The following is a 20791-nucleotide window of genomic DNA, read 5'->3' on the forward strand; positions in this document are numbered from 1 at the left end:
AGGTCAATGAGATTAGATAATGTGAATTTTTAGTAGGCTAGTAAAAATAGAGAATCCAGTGTATTGATCATTGTGTCAGTGTTATGGTAAAGTACATTAATAGCGCAACAATATAGAGGACATGGCTACATATTGCTTGTACAAATATTCACAGCTGCATTTGACTGCAATTGTCATTGTCATTTTTAATATTTGGTCCGAAGAGATAAGGTTCCCTTGAGACACCCATGAAGTATTATGCAACCATTCATTTTCTATCACTTTTGTCCTCATTTGTGGAATGGCTGATATATAAACAAAAAGACTGGCCAAGTGAATACTGGATAACTGCAGGTGTAAACAAAATAAGACAGGGGGAATCAGTAAGAGGCTGTAAATGATTATTCAGAAATAATATTTACATTGCTGTTTGAATATTGGTGACAAAAAACGTAAAAAGTAGCCCGTTTCAGTCATTCCACTGTTATTCTTTGATTTGGTTCATTTGAGGATAAGTACACAGTGACAGTGGCCAAGTGGAAATTATATCCACTAGGTGGCAGTCAAGGTTCGTAGAGGTAGTCACGACATACTGTAAATGAAGTTGGTAAACTGCTGAGATTTTGTGGAAGGAGAATTAGCTCATGATAGTATATCATATTTATAATGGCCAACATTTTTTTTCTAAAATGAATAATAAAATAAAATAAATTAATAGGCAGTAGAGTGGGTTTATATGATTAAATAAACTGAAAGAAAAGAGCATACTATGAAAGAACGCTGATCTAATTAATAAGTTCAATTTTATGATGTAACCTTCTATACAAATATTACAATAGAGGTGCTATCTGCATGTGAGCGAGTTCCACATTCTGTGCATGAAGGCGGTTAAAAATTAACAATAATAAACTGTGACATTCATCACTTTTGGGTTTTACTGTGCCTTTTTATGATTGTTTAAAAAAAAGACAACATTTTTCTGTGCTACTAAAGCATATAGTGGGTCCAAAACATTCATTTGTGTCAGTAATGATTAGGGAAGCATATCGTAAGATGTCAAATGAAGCTGCCTCACTTGAACTTGACTGGAGGTAAAAACAAAACAAAACAAAACAAAACAAAAAAAACATATATAAAATGTATCTTCCCATCAAAAATTCAGGCAAACCACCTCTACGAGTTCTTTTTTTTTTCTCTCATGAGAGAAGATGGACGGTGGAATGAAATAATAGCAGTGAGCAAATGCACTTATTAATATGAAGCCGCCTCACTTGAACTTGACTGGAGGTAAAAACAAAAAAAAACAAAAAAAAAACATATAGAAAATGTATCTTCCCATCAAAGATTCAGGCAAACCACCTCTACGAGTTATTTTTTAGTTTTGTTTTTTTTCTCTCATGAGGGGAGATGGACGGTGGAATGAAATATTAGCAGTGAGCAAATGCACTTATTTATTGATCTCTCTGAGGGTGAATCTTTAAATTATAGAAGAGTTCAGACACACCACTGCTCTTAAAAATAGATTTTGACAAACATCGTGTGCTTTTCGTGCTTTCTAGTCCATCCTTCCATGCGTCCACCATGTCCTGTCCACAACAAGCATAGAGGAGACATTTGTTGTACTCTGAGCGCGCACGGTGAGTCACAGTAACCCAGACTTGCACTCAGAATGTTTAAGATGCTATTTTCCTGCAGGGAATTGATGACGCATTTGTGGTGTCTTAAAGAAAATTCTATTTATTTTTTTACTATGCGCAGCCTATAAGCAGGAGAAATCAGACGCCATTTTAGTAGACCAGAAAGCACAATATGGCAGTTTATGTGCAAGGGGGCTAATTAGATTGCTATCCATGTTAGCATTGAATCCATGTGCGAAGACATTTACTGATTTTCTGAGAACTAGTTGTAATATTTGTCAAATTAACTTCATACAATGACACATTTGAATATTTATACAAAAAAACTCCTGTAACGACAATGTGCAGATTTATTATTATTATTTTTGAACTATAGATGAAGTTAGCATGCACAATATGATTTATCAAAGCAAAGATGAAATGCGATGGTTGATGATTTTGCACCTTGAAATATTGTGTCTGAAAGGCAGGTGCAAACCAAAATGCAACGAGAACACCGAAAGGTCTTGGGGAGACCTTTTCTGCTCGTGTAAACACTTTTGAAATGCCAGAATTTTTTTTGTTAAGAAATTAAATGTTAAAGCTTCTGAATCAATTACGGGCTGACTCTGAGACAGTCACAAGAAGGGGTCATGCCACCTATGACGAAACTCCTTTCAAACTCATTTTCATTTAACCAGGAAAATATCCAACTGAGATTAAAAAACACTTTTTTCCAGAGAGTCCCGTCCAATAGGCAGCAACAAACAAACGTAAAATACAGTTGCATACTGAACACATCATTTTACACATGGAAAAACAAGTGCATATTATGGCATTTGTCTCAAAAACTTCCAGTTGGGATTTAAAAGTATTTTTAAAAACTGAATCCGTTAGCTTCTAGCATTTTTGTAGCCTATTGCATTCATAAGGAGCACAGTAAACAAAAGCCTTTTTACCCACTAATAAAAATGTTGCAGCAGCAAGACAGTTTTTTTCCCTTCAGTTTTAGGCCTCAGCTTCTTCACAAGATTTTCTATATGTGACTTGAAAGTGAGTCATCAAATAAGTTGACTAAGTATTTATAGGCCTACCATAACTCTGAAAAGAAAATCGCCAACCCCCTCAAATACAAACATATTTTTTTGTATGTTAATTTTTTTTGGATACATTGAAACTATTATTTTTTAAATCAGCAAACATTGTAAATCCGCAGGTGCCGAACTATGAGTATGCTGCGAGGGTCCATTGTATAGCGAATTTAGTGTCTGCTATTGGGATCCTTGTAAAAGTTTGCTACGTTAAATATTAATACCAAATGTCTGCTCATGTCATTAGAATAGTTGATGTCTACAGAAAAAAATAAAATAAAAACAATAAAAAATAAGAATAGTTGATGTCAGTGCAGAAAACACAAAGTTGTATAGCTACAACACATTCTAATGCCAAAAGCAATACAACTCAAGGCGGGTAAAAAGTGTACCCTTGCACTTAAGGTGACACCTTGCAGTCTGATTTCAGGGAAAAGCCAGCATCAAATCAGATAACGACGACGGTGCTGAGTCTGTCTGACAGGAGAAAAACAGAATTCTTCATTTCTGTCTCTCTATCAGCTCAGGGATCATTTCCCTCGAGATGACTTACTTACCTTGCATCCACCTCCAACGCAGTTAACATCTGACACCCTGACACTCGAGGCGTGCAATCCAAGTGGAGGGGGGCCCCTCATGTTCAGGAGAGGTCATGTAAAGCAGCCAGAGTGCAAAAGACAACAGTGAGGATAATGGGAGAAGATGAAGCCAGTGACGTACGACTACCTGCACTCGATCCACTTTATGGGTCAATTTTACCAACTTTCTTGGTGTTTTTATACAAAATGACCCCATTTTTTGACCAAAGTAAAGGATCTGACCAATATTTATAAGTTGTTTTACACTAAAAGACCAATTTCTTGACTCAAAGTTGGGTCAAATTGCCCCAAGTAAAGGATCGGTCCATTTTTGACCCATAGTTGGGTTATTTTTGAGTGTGGGATTTCATCTCTTTACTCTGACTGGGCTGTTTATGCTGGTTGAGGTGAACATTTCAGTACAGTCCAAAATTCCTGCAAGGTCAAGACATCTGGTTCTTCCTAAGATGCCAAACGTCCTCACCAGTTGTCTTTTCTGATGTTCTACCCTACAAATGTAAACTTCAGGTCCAATCTGGCTGACTTTGAACGCGACCTTACAAACGGAAATGCTCTTAGCATGAATGCTAATCGTCTGTCTGACTCATTTCATTAAAAATAAAAATAAATAATGTTCAAACTACAACATCCATTCATCAATTGTTATATAATGTCCTCATTTAGTTAACAGGTAATTGGAGCAAATCAGCTTCAACAAGCACAGTAAGCTAATAGCATGCTAGCATTAACATGCTTTGCTAATACATTAAATGTTACCTTGTTTCTTAAGCAGTTAGCATTGAAATAAGTCATTTTACTTACAGAGTTGTTGTTTTTTCGGGGGACAAAAATCCTCAAAAATTCTTGAAAAATAGATAAAAAAATAATCAAGTTTGAATTGGAACTGAATAATTCAGAGGTTTATTTAAATGGATGCTAACAGCATGACTTTCAAATCAATCATCTGAGCACAAATCTCTCTTCATGACAGCAAAAGAGGACTCTTTAAGATCAGTTGGAAGCAAAGGACGGCTCATAAAAACAGTCCATTAACAGGATGTGTGCTGTATAGTAATAAGTTCTGATTTTAATACCACACTGGAGTAAATGGAGGGGTTATAGTGCCACCTGTTGCTTGACAGTTGCAAATGCAGTAAGTGTCTTTTCCATAGTGAAATGAATATAGAATTAATGCGTAATTTGAGGAAAGAATACATTGAAAAAATGACAAAAACACTTATTACATTTAGCTTATTGACCTGAAGAATTGACCTTTTTTTTTTTGTATCTAAAATACACAACGCTCTCCTGACTGCTCTGGTATTAAAGTGCCATGTGGCCGGAGGGAATCCAAAATTTGGCTTGTGCGTAGGCCAACGTCTGCTTTGATCATCGTTTGTTATAATATAAGCAGACACCAGATGAAGCCCAAATCCACATTTGGGCCTTGCATCACCAAAAACGTTCCATGCAGAACTGCCTTCGTAAACGCAATACTGTAAATAGAACATTCAACAACTGTCAAACCCAAGTGCATCATTATCTTTATATGCCATCTGAAGAGGAAACGAAGCACAAAAAGGTTTCAGTGGTTGTCCCGGGTGTGCAGACTTTCCTACAAAACACACACGTGTAATAAAGGCCAAATAGGCGCAGGTGACTCCAAACTCAAGTTAACATGAATGCAAGCGTTTATGAGAGGAAGCTTGACTATGACTGAAGCATTGTGCTGCGTAACATCATGAACTTTTTTACTCCTCAGGGACTCACCAACCTCAGAATAGTCTCAACACTGACATCCAGGATGTTGCATAGAAAGTTTTTGGAAAATATGCCGATGATGTATTGTGTGAGCCAGGATACTGATCACGTAGTTTGTGTGATGATGTCGGATCATGGTGCGCACTTTGACTTTGTTGACCTTCTCTTGGCAGATGTTTAAATACTGACCTGGGCTTATTACAATTGACAATTTGCGATATTTTTCCACAGGTTACAAGACAGAAATTACAGTTTGAACTAATTTAAGAGATTCAGTATGTCAAACAAAAAACAAACTAAATGCTATGTACTCCAAATAGGGTACACAGTAAATTAGTACTTTTTAAGCATCTGTAAACAAATTTAACAGCTCACCCTGAGCCTTGCTTATAGAGATTGACCAATGTTTTTTTTTTTTTTTTTTTGGTAACTGATGCTAATTATTAGTAGACAAGGAGGCAGATAACCGATATTTTGAGCCAATATAAATTTTCAATATAAAAAAAGGGGGTAGGGGTTGGGGGAGGAATATTTGCATCTAAATTTTTTAAAATACAAATGCCAATCTTTTTGTTTTAATGCCTTAAAGCATGTTTGAGCTTTTTTTTTTCTTTCTTCAATCTTAGACAATAGACATCCATTTAAATTGCGAACAAAATTTTCAGGGAGCTCCCAAGGTTATCAGTTTGTCTTAAAAAGTTAAATGGAAACTTAAACAAGTAAATGAATACCATAGCTCTCTATAATTTTCTACATTAAATATTTTTTTCAAAAATATCCGACCCCCCGAAATCTTACTTTTACATTTTAAAATTTAATTATAAAGTTAACTGAACATTTGAAGAAATAGTTACCTGAGATTTTTTTGTTTTAGATTAACTTTTTATCGGCCGTCAGATTTTTACAAAAGGCCAATACCAATATTCGTCAATCGTCAATGCCCAATATCGGTGCTGATAATCAGCCCGGTCGATTATCGGTCTATCCCTACTTATACAGCAGAAGAAGGATGTGAGCTTAAATGAGTTCAAATTAGCCTTCTTTATAAAAACATTTGGCCCCAATCAAAGTGTGGAACATACTGTAGTTATTTTGCTTTAACTATAATTAGCTTTGAGCGCTGCAAAAAAAAGTGTCAAGCTTGGTTCAGTTTTTCAAACACTAAAATATAAGTCTTTTAAAATACTGGTAAACCCACAATGAAGACTGGAATTTGCCAAAATAAAGCTTCTGGGAGATTGTCTAGTTTGGGACATATGAGATGGAAATCTCAAGAATATGAAGCATGTCAAGACAATGAACCAAAACACACAGCAGGGTCGTGCTGTCAGCATAATGAAATACAGTATTTAATAAATATATCTTTAATTTTAGTGCTCTGGTCTGTGGTTCATACTGATTTTATTGTTGAAAGCATTTATGTCCATTTTATAGTCAAAATTGTTAAACGTGGGTATTTCCAATTCAAATACATTACATACACTGCTTTGAGGAGGCAGCACTGTTTTTTGTTTTTCCTCACATCACCAAGAGAATGTATTCAGACATTTAATATGTACCCTAATTTTCCGTAATGTGTTTGACATTTGTGTTTCCTATTAAATTATGCTAATCGCTTGAAACCCCATTGAAAAGTGCAAGGTGAGGCAGATCATTTTCAGTCTCACAAAGGCCGACTTACTATTCCGCAAAAGGCCTTGGACTTTTCCAGGGGACCCAAACATACTATAAAAATCACTTTTTTCATAAAAAATAAATAAAATCATTTTACTCTTAATTCAGACACTCAAAACCACATCAAAATGGTTTAATTTATCATGATCAGTGTGATTGCTCCCCCTTCCCTTCTTATGCAATGGACTAGTCCACTGTTCCTCAGCCCCAGTCCTCGAGTACCCTTATCCAGCCTGTTTTCCATGTCTCCCCAACTAACACAGCTGAGGATCGTTATCAGGCTTCATGCAGAGCTTGCTGATCAGCTGATTGTTTGAAACACCCGTGTAGCTTGTGGGAGACATGGAAAACAGGCTGGATCGGGGTACTCGAGGACCACGTTTAAGAACCGCTAGACTAGTCCATCTTCTTACAACCCACATGCAGAATTGATTCGGGAAGATTAAACCAACTTGTTGTCTATACAAAAGTAAAAAATAAAATCAGAAAAATAACATTTGCCGAGTACGCACCAAACGAACCGCGTCCTCGACTTTTGTGTTCTCACCATCATCTTTCATTCATCAAGATTAACAACTGCGCTCCGATGTTCGTAACGTTGATGTTTGCAGAGTCAGTGCTGCCAGAAAGACAGCAAACAGGCGGGAAGAATCGCAGGCGGCTTTTTTTTGGGGGGTATTACAATTGGAAGCATGGCCTATTTATAGGACATGAAAGGTAGACGAGGGGGTGTACTGATATGAAGCAGCCTGAGGAGGACAACACGGTCTCCTCCCACTCAGCAAGTCTTTTTCAGAAAAAAAAATGAACATAGGAAGGAGTGGAATAGATAAACCTAAAAAAAAAAAATATATATATATATATATATATAAATATATATAAATATATATATATATATATATATATATATATATATATATATATATATATATATATAAACCTTTACCAGTCGGACATATAACTTCCGGGCAGGTGGCGTAGAAGTCATATGAACTTCAGGTAAACACAGATGAGCAGATGAAAGCTGATTGCAAATGATGGCGCTACAAGCAGCGGTGGAGGGGGGGCCGTCGAGTAAAGAGAAGCTATGATGTGATCATTTCTCACTTCGGATGTCCTGTCAGATTTTTTTTTTTAATGCGTTACAGGCTACGCTTAAGTGAAATGGGTGGCAAGACTGTTAGAAAAAAACAGTCTTTTTAAAACGTGGGCCAAAAAAGTGCTATTGGAACATTATTTGATTAAAATGAACACACAGTTTCATTACAATAGAAAGACATAATACAATTATCATGTAAGATGCTTGTACTGGTGAGAAAAAAAAAAAAAAGATTATTTTTTTATTTCTCAAACAATCCAGTCAGCAAGCCAATAGTTTGCGCCATGTGTATGTCAAGCACAAAGTTCTCATAGCGATTCATACGCAAAATCAACTAAAAAAGGAATGTAACTTTTAAATCCCTTCTTATATCATTTCACATTCTCATTGTCATATTCTCATCTGCATCTAATTGCTAGCGTCCCATGTTTTCGTCATACCAGAACTACAACTACCTCCTGCTTCCATGTCTAAGAATTAGCCGAAAGCTAGCCCTACTAGCTTAATGCTGCCGTTACTTACAAACTTCTGGCGGTGCATTTCCAATGTGGGAACGCGATATAAACGACAAAGCCAGCTTCCATAGCCACCGACCGAGAAAGAACGGTTTGGTAATGGTTAGTGCATTAAATTGGTTAGTGGTGTTGAACTGTCAACCAATATAGCATTTAGCATTAGCTAAAGTAATAACACAACCAGTGGTCACCACATTGACTAGAGATTACATTTGTTGTACTTGTAAGTAGTTCCTGGTGTTTCATTTTTAGTGAAATTGTAGTGTGCCGATTTGTTTAAAATGTATAAAATGTTTTCTCATCTTCTAATGTTCTGACCATAAGCAGACAAGACATCGTTCAAGCTTTTGGGTTACTTTTCAATATAAACGGCTGGGATCTTACCATGAACTTGAGGGTCAAGTGCTTGATATCCTCTACCGTTTGACTCATTTCATTCAGCAGAGCTTCTCTTTCTTTGAGCAGCCGATATTTGTCTGGATTCCAGCATGACTCCTTTTCTGCCATCTCTCAATCTTCTCCAGCTCCGGATTGGTTTTGTAAAGCTCAGCCTTGGTTTTTAACTCATTCACTGCCATTGACGGCTATTGACGTCAAAAATTAATTTGAACTATTTCTATTAGTTTAACATTTAACAATGTTAATTATTTTTTTCCTCTTTTGTTAACAAGAGTATGAAAACCTAGATTTTGTTTTTATTGTACATTTAGAACAGATATAAAATTTATGATTAATCGTGAGTTAACTATTGAAGTCATGCGATTAATTACAATTTAAAAAAATTAATTGCCTGATGCGATTCAAAAAAAGAAAAGATTATTAAAAAATTAGGAGCGTCAGGCGATTACAATTTTTAATCGTAATTAATCGCATGACTTCATGAAATAACTCACGATTAATCACAAATTTGATATCTGTTCTAAATGTACAATAGTTTAAAAAAAATCTTCTTGGTGGCCTGCATTAAGTTTATGGATTTCATGGTTTTCCGCCAAGAGTTTTCTGTAGTCAACCTCCAAACATTTGAGGTAGGCGGCCATTTTTTGCTCCTCCATGGGCGATTGCGGATGACACTCTCCACTGAGTGGGATACGTAAATGTTTAATTGTGACCCGTCATGAACTTTGTCTCCATGTTCATCACTTTCCTCCTCCGTTTTTTGTCTGCCTCAGATCCCCAAATTTGGCTCCACGGTGTTCTGAACCGGCATTAGCATTTTTTTTTGTCATGTTTGCCGATGGTGACATTATTTGACGATGCCATCAGCAAAGAGGGACAGCTGAATTGCCAAAGCAGAGGTTTGGCAATCCCCCCTCCCAAATAATCAACAACAACCAAAAAGCATTTTTTTTTGTTTTTTGTTTCTTTTTTGGGGGCGGCATGCCTACTTTAAATAGTTGGTTGCCTTTAAAAACATGTTTTCACTTTCCTTTCTTTGGTCCTTCCTCGGGTCTCCTGACGGCCTCACGACTCTGGCTGGAAGTGTTCGGTTTAGGTGAACGGTATGGGATTTTAGGTGAACTAATGAATACACACACACTCACACGCACGCACATACAAAAAAAAAAAAAAATAAAATAAAAAAAAAAAAATATATATATATATAAAAAAAAAAAAGAGCAATGATGATGACATGTCAAAACAGTAAAATGACCGAATGAACAATACTGAGCTCTCCAAGAAAAACAAACAAAAAAAACAACAACATGTTTTGCCATTTCATTCTGCATGATAACAAACCAGGTTACAAATTGGTGCTCTACAATTAATTAATTAATTAATGGTTGAACATTCACTGCCCATGTGCGATGCACTGCTATTTATTGGAGTGATTGGTCACTGATGCCAGCGGTCCTACATGCCTCACCCTTTAGCGCCGCATGACTTACTAGCCTTGAGACCCCGCCGTCCACGGCCCTTTGATATTCTAGTGGCAAAATGAGCTGAAGTTAATCAAGTCAATACCGTAAAAGAAAACCACAATGAGTTTTGGGATCACACATTTAATTGGATTTAGATTCACATAAATAACATGGGTTTGTATATGCTGTATAATATACAACTGTATCTAATATATATTCCCCTCCATTGATTACTTTCTGTTCCTCTCTGGCTAATTTCACAAATGCAACCCTGCTCGTTTTGAGCTTTTTATCAAAATGCCAACAAGGGGAGGAAAGTGCTTCTTTTGAGTTGTAAAAAATGATTTCCCAAGTTACATAAAAGCAAAAGAAGGAGAATCTATTGCAATGTTTCTCGGGCTTTACACGGCACTGCAAGGGGTTGGTAGCTACTGGAAATCATTCACTGTAATTTTCACTGTATTGACTTGGAACACGAAGAAAGAAAAAAAGCAATGCAAGCCATTTTATAACATGATGAGGGACATTTTGTGGCAACTTTGCGACACCCTCTAAAACAAATTGACCAAAGGATTCCTGCGTATTATTTACCTGTGCTTTGTGTTTTCAATCACAAGTCTTCTTTTCATGAGGACTTAGCAGGCTTTTGTTCAAAAGTATTATTTTGTGGCACGACATGGTCCTTTTGTGCAGCATATCCAACATGTCGATGTCGTAAAATGAGGCCGGGGGCCTGCCACTGTTACCTCCGCCCAGCATGAAGTAATAACATACAAGTTTTGATTCCCATCTGTTGTTTTGTCAACTTTATTATCAGACATTTTCCTATGATGCAATATTTGAAGAGGCGAGGTGCATAGGTCAAATGAAAACATCACATTTTGATGCACAATTTCAATTTGCAATTACAGTCTTGCATTGTGGCCAAGTAGGGCTCATTAGATCCAGTTGATCATTACAAATTGTAATTACATTCTGTATTGTACACCCAACTTGGATAATTGCCAATATATAAATGTTTCTTTCATATTCATATTTTGCACTATTCAGCATTTTTCCACCTTGTAAATTAGGTTTATTATGGGAACACCCAAGGTAAGGTTTATACCACAGCTGCCTTTGATTACAACGATTACCCAAATATTTTTGTTGTTTTTGCAAAAAGCTCTTTAACTCTATATAGGGAAGACCGGGGCTTGTTGTCACACACTTTTTACATCTTTATATATTTCTTGGAATGACTAAAACAAAATGTATTATAATGTCTATATTTTGTATTCATGTTATAAGCAATCAAATAGAGAGCTTGTCCCACCATCGGGTATGTTGTCACATTATACGGGGTAAGATGTCATGCTGGATTTTGCAATTAATAAAACAAGGACAAAATTATTGTTGCTCTCTCTCTCACTCTCTCTCTTTTTTTTTTTTTTTTTTTAAAAAACTTGAAAGTGAACATTGAAGTCAGTAAAAGAATATTTTTTATCACTGGTCTTGAAAAATTTAGTAATTGAGTAAACGTTAATATAAAATGTTATGCAACATGCACTGGATTAAAGTCCTATAGGAACAATACGTTTTCGGAAATGAAGGACAAAGTATTAAAAACGTATTTATACGTTTTTGGGTTTGAATGAGTGAATATAGTGCTATTCTCTTCTGAGACAGGACACAACCCCTGAGCCTGACCATATAGGAAACTAGTTTTCTACTCTTTTAGTTGCGTCCTCTGGTGAAGATAACTGCAATGTGACAACTTAACCCGCGTGACAACAAGCCCCGGTCTCCCCTATTTTTATTTTTTTAATGCTACAGAATAGTTAACACCGACTGCAATGTGCATAGGCCCACCTACAGAACAAGGCTGGTGTGCTAAATTTGCCAGCACGAGGATTTTTCCAACAAAATGAGCTGCACTGCCATGTTAAATTTGTTTGGCCTTGGAGGAGGTCTGCCATTCTAGCAGAGCCAGGATATAGCGGTAGCTAATGCTTTAAACATTACAAAGTGCAAGACATCATGTCAATTTCCTATGAAACTCATGTGAAAACAATGCATGTGCGCTACTTGTTGAGGCTACAAGTGAAGTATTTGACTACTTCTCCATTGTTGACTCATTCACTGCCATTGACGGCTATAGACGTCAAAAATTCATTTCAACAATTTCTATTAGTTACATTTTTTTCCCCCCACTTTTGTTAACAAGAGCATGAAAATCAAGTTTTTTTTTTATTGTATATTTAGAACAGATATAAAATCGTGAGTGAACTAGGCAAGTCAAGCGGTTAATTACGATGACAATTTTTTATTGCCTTACGCCCCAAATTTTTAATAATCTTTTCTTTTTTTATTTATTTTTTTATTATTATATATATATTTTTTAAAGATTATTAAAGATTAGGGGCGTCAGGTGATAATTAAAAAAAAAAAATTGTAATTAATCGCATGACTTCACTAGTTAACTCACGATTAAAAAAAAAAGATTAAAAATTAGGGGCGTCAGATGATAAATTTTTTAAAATTGTAATTAATCGCATGACTTCACTAGTTAAATTTTATATTTGTTTTAAATGTGCAAATATTATACACAAATATATAATTTTTTTTCTAGGTTTTCATACTTTTTGTTAACAAAAGTGGGAAAAAATGTTAAACTAATAGAAATAGTTCAAATTAATTTTTAACTTCTATAGCCATCTATGGCAGTGAATGAGTTTTAAGAGAGAAGAGAAAAAAATACTGGACGTGTATTCAACTCCTCAATAATTAACAGCAGCTACTTTATGATGTTTGCTATGATTTTGATGTCCATGTCAGAACCTCTACCTGAAAACATGAGCAAAGTTGTCACCCTCCACGATGTAAAGTAATAATCGGATCTGAACGGGTGGCAATAGATGACTTGGAAGTGCATTGCAAGCAAATGTGCAGGCGAGTCCGCATTTGACAGACGCGTAGAACTTGACAGAGCTACTGAAATCACCCATTGAACCAACACGGGTCCTACAGTGTTATCATGCATTATCACAAACAGGCCAAGCCTAATAAAATGAATGTTTGTGCGTGCATGTGTGTGGACATTTGACGGGGAAACACAATCATGCTGTGACGTTAGTGTAAAATCGACCCCTTTCCACAATAATCATTATAAAGTGATCTTTTTTTGTGTGTGTGTGTGTGTGTGGAAAACACCACCGTCTTTATCAATAATTGATGTGATTTAATAACCACAACATCATGTCTTTGGGAAGTAGCAACCACTCACAGTAAACACCAATAGAAGGGAAGTCAAGTGTTATGAAATAGTGTTTCCTGTATATGTTAGGATTAATAATAAAAGTAAACTTCTGTCATAAATAACATTTGACCTTTTCAATAAAACTCTTATTATACAAGTTCAGTTGTCACATAATGCAAAATTGACCCTCTTATGCAAATAAGACTACCGGGTCAGTTCCAAGCGTATCGTCAAGGAAAAAGTCATTTACAGCAGATTGTGAGGGTGCAACATCAGTGATATTTGTTGTTTTGGGTCAATTATAACACAAAATATATTCGACTAATCCCATTGGTCAATTCTCGCTCTTGGACTTCTGCTTAGATTGAAGTCTGGAAGAAACTAAGCAAATAGGAAGACCATAATCGGTCAAGAAAAGATGACCCTGCCCGATGGAGCAAACCCTTTTCAGTCAGTACGTTAACATAGGCTACAAAAAAGTTTTAAATGTGCTGTTTTTTTTGTGTTTTTTTTTAAATTGCAATTCACACAGGACCAGTAAATGACCTGCTGAAAGTCAAAGCTAACAATTTCTGTGCTGAGTTGCAGTATGTACAATGCGTATTGTTGCGTGCGTGTCAGTCATGTTACAGTGGGACTTTGAAAAATTAAGAAGAATGTTATGCTGTATGGGTACATTAGTGATAGATTGATATGTTTCTTTCAGGGCCGATACCAATACTGATTATTAGTAGGCAAAAAGGACGATAACCGATATTTGGAGCCGATATTGTTTTGCAGTAAAAGAAAAATGATTACCATCAAAATAAAAAATAAAAGTGTTTGTCAAAACAACTTTTCAAATATACAGAAAATAGACAGCTTTATTTTAAAATTTAAAAATATTTAATTTTAAAATACTTTTCTATAGTAAATAAAGTTTTCCAAACATTTTGACATAACTGAAATGTTGAACTTCGTTTTAATTTTAACAAAAGCAAAAAGCGCAGCATCTCTTGCAAAGTTTGTAAATGGTTTGAAAAGATGTTTGCAAACAGTGAAAAATTGTCTGAACGGGTTCAAAATTTCATTGTGACAAGAAAACTGTCACAAACCTTTTATGAACCCTGATGAAAACCCAAAATTCTAGTGATAGACCATTATGGTTTATTCAAGGCCGATACAATACCGATTATAGTAGTCGAGGAGACCGATAACCAATATTTTAAACCGATATTCATTTGCAGTAAAAAAGAAAATATTAGCGTCAACATTTAAAAAAATTACTTTTTCTTTTAATTTTAAACATATAAAAAATTGACAGCTATGTTTAATTTATATATTTTTTAATTGCATTAAATTACAATTTATGCAAGTCAATAGTTCCCTAGAGTTTTCTACAGTAGATAAAGTTTTCCAAAATTTCAACATAACTTCTTATTTTACATTTTTCTTTAATTTTTAAAAATAAAAAGTGTAGAGCGTTCCCAGTGTCAGCATCATTTTTTATAAACTGGAAATTTGAATAAACCCATAAATGAAAAGTTCCCTGTATCTCACTGAGCGACAAATGCATGCGAATGTAGCTAATTTGGGGTCCGTAAAAGGTTTCAAAAGATCTTCGCAGACAATGAAAAATTGTCTGAATTGGTTTGAAATCTCTTTGCGACAAGTAAAAACTATCTGTGAACATCTTACAAATCCTGATAAAGAACCTAAATTCGCTACGTTCCCAACCATTCATCTTAGTGAGATGCCAGCTTTATCGGCCTTCAGATTCGTAAAAAAGGCAGATGCCGATATTTGTCAAAATGCCATATATTGGCATAAATAATCGACCCAGCCGATAATCGGTCTATTCCTACAAAATCCACTAAGTTTGCAAACATTCGCTACTCGAAGAGAATTTATCAGCATTCCGATTTGTAAAAGAGGCAGATGTCGCTAAAACGTCAAATATCGGCACCGATAATCGTCTCGGCCTATCCCTAGTGTACATGGACTTTTATTTCCTCTCAATTACAGCTTTGCACGCACGGAGTGAAGTAGAAATTGAAGTCAGTTTCAACTGTGAAATGAAACCATTCAATAAAACATTCAGGAATGCCATGTAAACGTACTGAGTGAGTTTGGGATGTAAACGTCAGCCAACCTCTGACGGACAGTTGACGACCTCAAACTAAGGACTGAACATTTTCCAGAGTGGCGTGCATATTTTTTCCCACTTTAGAAAGTAACGACGCCCTCTCTGGACGCAGCAGTCACTAACCACATGGATCGAGCCTATCACCGGGAAGGATACGACTTTTTCTACCGTCCAATCAGTGGCAGCTCTTCATCCCGGTCAAATATGGAGACTCTTGCCTGCACAGGCCCATCTGCTGCTGTTGCTCCTGGTGATCCAGAGACATGCCCTCCACGAAATCCGGCACGGGGAGCCCTGAGAGGATCATGACCGACTTGTTCCAGATCATGAAGGTGGGCACGACGGGCAGGAGGAAGGAGATCTCGAAGGTGTGGATGTGATGCGAGTTCATGGCGTCGTAGAAGGACAGCGAATTGTTGTCGTAGTCCAGCAGGACGCCCAGACGGCGCAGCTGCAGGCTGGCCTCCACCAGCATATCCTTGCCGTCGTGGCGCACCATAAAGTTGTTGTTGCAGCGCGAGAACACCCACGACGACGAGTTTTTGCCACTCCATTCGTTTTTAGGCGCCGATTTATACGAGACGCCGATGGCATACCTGCGGGGGATGAAGGCGCGTTTGAGAATCGGCGTCCCCCTTAATTACTTGCATAGTCGAGCTACCTCATGCTGAGGACGCACGAGACAGACAGAGGCCCTTTGGGTGCTTCCTGCAGGAAGCGGTCTACTTCAGAGCCAATTAGTGCTAAGAATATCATTAGGATAAGAGTACACAGTGTGCTGTTGCGCTCTGGATTAAAACTCCCAGAAGAAAGATTTCACTTCGCCAAACCTCCTCGCAGGCTTATATAACGCGCTCATAATCATGTTTGGCGAGGTGTGTGTGTGTGTGTTTCTCACCACGTGGACGCTCCCAGCAGCACCTCCCAGTAGTGACACCCGCTGTCAATGAACACATTAGCGGCGGCCCCGTACGAGCCCGTTCCGCCGAAGCGCTCGGGGGTGTGGCTCTTCTTCAGGGAGCTCTCGTCCTTCTCCATGGTCAGGCAGTCGTTGGACAGACGCAGCTTCTTGTGCGCCGTTTTGGGGTCCAGTTTGAAGGGTTGACCTGTCGAGACATCACACGGCGGTGAGCGCAATCGAGCGTTCTGCTTGGCATGTTTTGGGGCGGTTCAGCGTTACGTGGGGCCTTGCTTCTCGATTACCTGGTCTCACCCGGGTTCGATTAGTGATTATGGGGGTGGTGAGTACGCATTTTCCTTTGACATGGCACATGGAACGTAGGTAGTTCCAGCTGTGACTAACATGCTGGAACTGGGCCCCATTTTGTTTTTTTGCCTTTTCTTAGGTTAGGCGGACAACGCTGGATCCGACAATCTTCAATTTGTGTTAGCCCCACTTATTTTCCTTATGGTCAGGGTTCTCCTGTCCTTTTCGTTAAGTTTATAAACTTATTTTTGATTGGGCAAAATAAAACTTGTGGCATTTGACCTCACTGAGACAAAAAAAGGCAAAATATTTGAACCCGTGACTTCTTGCACCTGAAGCAAGAATCTAGTGCTGTCGCTGTGAAATATTTAAAAAAAAAAAGAGAGCAATGATGATGACATGTCAAATCGGTGAAATTACCAAATGAACAATACTGAGCTCTCCAGAAAAAAAAAGGATTATTATTTTTTTTTTGAATCGATTAATCGATCGATTATTCAATCGATTAATCGACTAATTGGATTCATTTTAATTTTGCATTTAAGTCTTTTACTAAAGCATTCTCCCCCCTGATTACTGTTTATTAACCAGCAATATTGTACTATGATACCGGGTTCGGTCAATCTTTTCCAAAGTAAAAACGCATGTTTGTAAAGGTCTTATTTTGAAAAAAAAACACAGAAGATAATCAGTGAACAATTACTGTTGATATACTGAAATCAGAGGATTTGGACAATTAAAGTTTTTGGGGGGCTCCAAACGATTAGTCAGTAATTTGATAATTGATTACTTGTTCATTAAGCAGTAGAGAAAATGGATGGATGGATAATCTTGACATCTCTACAAGAATCATACGACTAGTAACTAATGAGCCAAAGAGGCTGCAACATATTTGGGGGATCGTCCGGGATTTGAACCCAGGACCTCTCACACCCAAAGCAAGAATCATAAGACTAATGGGCCAAGGAGGCCATCAACTTATTTTTGATTGGGAGAAATGAAGCTTGTGGCCTTTTGACCTCACTCCTGTCTGTCTGGTGTCCTTTCATATGTTGCCGACTTTCCTACTTTCAAATTAGCGCTTAAGCCCGAGCACGAGTTTTTCAGTGACTAATGAAGGATTAGCTTAAAAAAAATAAAAAATATATAGTCAACAGCAGATATGCACAGGAACACTGCATTGTGTTACAAATCCCAGTTCAAGTAATCACCGACTATGTTGTGATATTAAGTTTATGTGCAAAGAGATCTTGGAAAAGTCAAGGGTTGACTTAAAGTGAATAGATGAACTCACGAATGAATGCATTGAACTTTTAAAGACCGTCAAATGTCCAAAGTTTGTTAAAAATGAACACTGATCAATCAAAGGCCATGCGCCAACTCCCTCCATTTTCTGAATCTTACAGTGACCTTCTTGCTTCCAGACCTTCCAGATGCATCAGAAAGGCAGTTTGAAGAACCAGTCAACTGTTATGATCTGGAGCTGGACTCTCACAGGAAAAAAAAAAAAAAATGCAACACTTCACAGATGTTGCCTCACTAATTCAATATGACAGTGAGAGTGCAGGGACATTCCTATCTCGTCCATATCGCTCAATGGTGTGGACAATCCAGGAGCTGACGGAGAAGAATTTATGGCGGCAACTGCAGAAAAGGCAAATATGAACAAAAAGTGACGTGAGAAGTGTTTGCGGGGAACTCAAGGAGATACATAAGGGAAAGTTATTTGCAATACGAGGGAAACTTCAAAGCTTCTTGCAGCCTTTGTGAAAACATTTGGTGAGAGTGAAGGAAGGCAGCCAGCATCCGCCCTCCCTCCTCTGCGCCTGCCATCACACAAACTTGGAAATTAGCAGACGGAAACTTTGAGTGGAATTGGAACGCTGGAAATGCTGCCATCATTTTGCAACTATTCCATTCCACTCGGTTGCCAATTTGAACAGAAAACGTGCGAATGTGGAGATGACGTCTCACAGATGTAATGACGAGATGAACAAAAAGTACAAAACATGCATCACACCGTTATGGCAAAATTGGGGAATATAAATATAAACATTGATTGACATTGATTGGATTGGTTCTGCTTTGAGGTGATACCATGGAATCATTGCACACACATTTTTGAAGTTTGACATTGAACACAAAAACGTCCATCCAGCCGTCCGTCTGTCCATCCGCCCATACATCCGTCCAGCCACCCGTCTGTCCAGCCATCCGTCTGTACATCCATCCATCCATCCATTAATCCGTCCATCCGTCCAGCCACCCGTCCGTCTGTCCATCCATCCTCCTGTCCGTCCATCCATCCATCCATCCGTCCGTCTGTCCATCCGCCTGAACATCCATCCATCATCCATCCACCTGTACATCCATTTATCCACCCGTCCAGCCACCCGTCCGTCTGTCCATCCACCCTCCTGTCCATCCATCCGTCTGTCCATCCGCCTGAACATCCATCCATCATCCATCCGCCTGTACATCTGTTATTCCATCCGTCCAGCCACCCGTCCGTCCATCCATCCATCCATCCGTCTGTCCATCCGCCTGAACATCCATCTGTCCATCCGTTTATCCATCCGTCCAGCCAGCCGTCCGTCTGTCCATCCTCCTGTCCGTCCATCCATCCATCCATTAATCCGTCCGTCAATCCGCCTGTCCAGACATCCAGACACCCGTCCGTCTGTCCATCTGCCTGAACATCCATCTATCCGTTTATCCATCCGTCCGTCTGTCCATCCATCCATCCATCCTCCTGTCCGTCCATCCATCCGTCTGTCAATCCGCCTGTATATCCGTCCATCCATCCATTAATCCGTCCGTCAATCCATCCATCCGTCCGTCCGTCCGTCCGTCCTCCTGTCCGTCCATCCATCCATCCTCCTGCCCATCCATCCGTCCATCCATTTTATGAACCCACTTGTCCTCTTCACTAGGATGAACAGACTTTTTTTTTTTTTTTCCACTTTTGTTGACAGTTGAAACTTGGCGGAGGTCTTGCTCTTCTGAGCTCCATTCCATTTAGTCAATGCTCGAGTATTAGTAGCATTCACATAATAGCACCAGCAATTTGGGTGAAACGGGTGGAAAACTGAGAGGGCAAAAGAGGTGAGAGACAGTAGAGGGGCGAATTTGAGGGGATAATTCGGGTCTGAAGATTGTCACTGTAAACTTGTAGGAGGTCAGCTGCATCCCTCTTAGACCTGACATTTAACTCTGACACCTCGTGCTCGTTGGCTCCCTCAGCCTCCCACGGCTTAATGAGACACAATGAGCCCCCCCTCGCTTCTGACTCCCTCGCTCTCTGTGTCCTTCCCTTCATCTCTCTTTCCCCGTCCCCTCAATCTCATCCTCTCGCGCGCACTCGCCTCCAATAATCCGCCTGCTGAGTGAAACTGCTTGTGGATGTGAGAGGACGAGGCCAATGTGCTGCTGGCAGCCAATTACATTAATGCGCTCGCTTCTTTGAACTGCTTATCGGTGCCAGCGCAGCCTCTTGCAAACACTGGGGCCCTCTGTCATGGCTTTCCAGGGGACGACTGCTGAGAGCCCGGGCCGACTGAGGTTGGAGGGGAGAAACGGGAGGACAAACACATGCGTGACTTGAACCGGCACAAATCAAACACAAAACACAAGTTCATGAAGATGTTTCTTTGAGATGCCGGTAGGTTCCGAGAAAGTTTGTTGTTTTCAATGGTTAACTCTTTTATCAAACGTTATCCAAAAAACAAGTGCCAGACGATTTCGAGCATTTACACTCTTCTTTCAAGGCAAACGGAATATTGTGTGCTATGATGGGATTCTATTCTTTCATTAGAATTTTCTACCTTATTTTGTTCTTTAGTAATCACCATTTGAAAATAGGTAATTTGTGTGTAATCAAGCGAAAATGGAAACAAAAATAAGGAGAAAACAAGCTTTTTGTGAAAAGACACATTTTCTGCACACCAGTGACTTTGACACCAATATTTTTTGTTTAGTGACGCTCTGTGAATTAGATTTAATGTGACAAACACTTTGATCGTTCACGTCATCCTTCAAAACGTTCT

At 38.4% G+C, this 20791-nt stretch overlaps 1 protein-coding gene across 5 annotated transcripts in view; it reads right to left on the reverse strand.

The window, feature by feature from the left end:
- Positions 1-10966: 10966 nt before the first annotated feature.
- mid2 (midline 2) overlaps positions 10967-20791 on the reverse strand; it is a 117496-nt gene continuing 107671 nt past the window's right edge. For all 5 annotated transcript variants that reach the window (XM_077577837.1, XM_077577840.1, XM_077577836.1 and 2 more), the window contains 2 exons: positions 16437-16644; positions 10967-16134 (listed from right to left, as the gene is read on the reverse strand). In XM_077577837.1, coding sequence (XP_077433963.1) covers positions 15714-16134; positions 16437-16644 — 629 coding nt within the window. In that variant the 3' untranslated portion in view covers positions 10967-15713. The remainder of the gene's footprint in view (positions 16135-16436; positions 16645-20791) is intronic.

This window comes from Vanacampus margaritifer, chromosome 10, assembly GCF_051991255.1.
Source record: "Vanacampus margaritifer isolate UIUO_Vmar chromosome 10, RoL_Vmar_1.0, whole genome shotgun sequence".
In the NCBI taxonomy this organism is placed as follows: Eukaryota; Metazoa; Chordata; class Actinopteri; order Syngnathiformes; family Syngnathidae; genus Vanacampus; species Vanacampus margaritifer.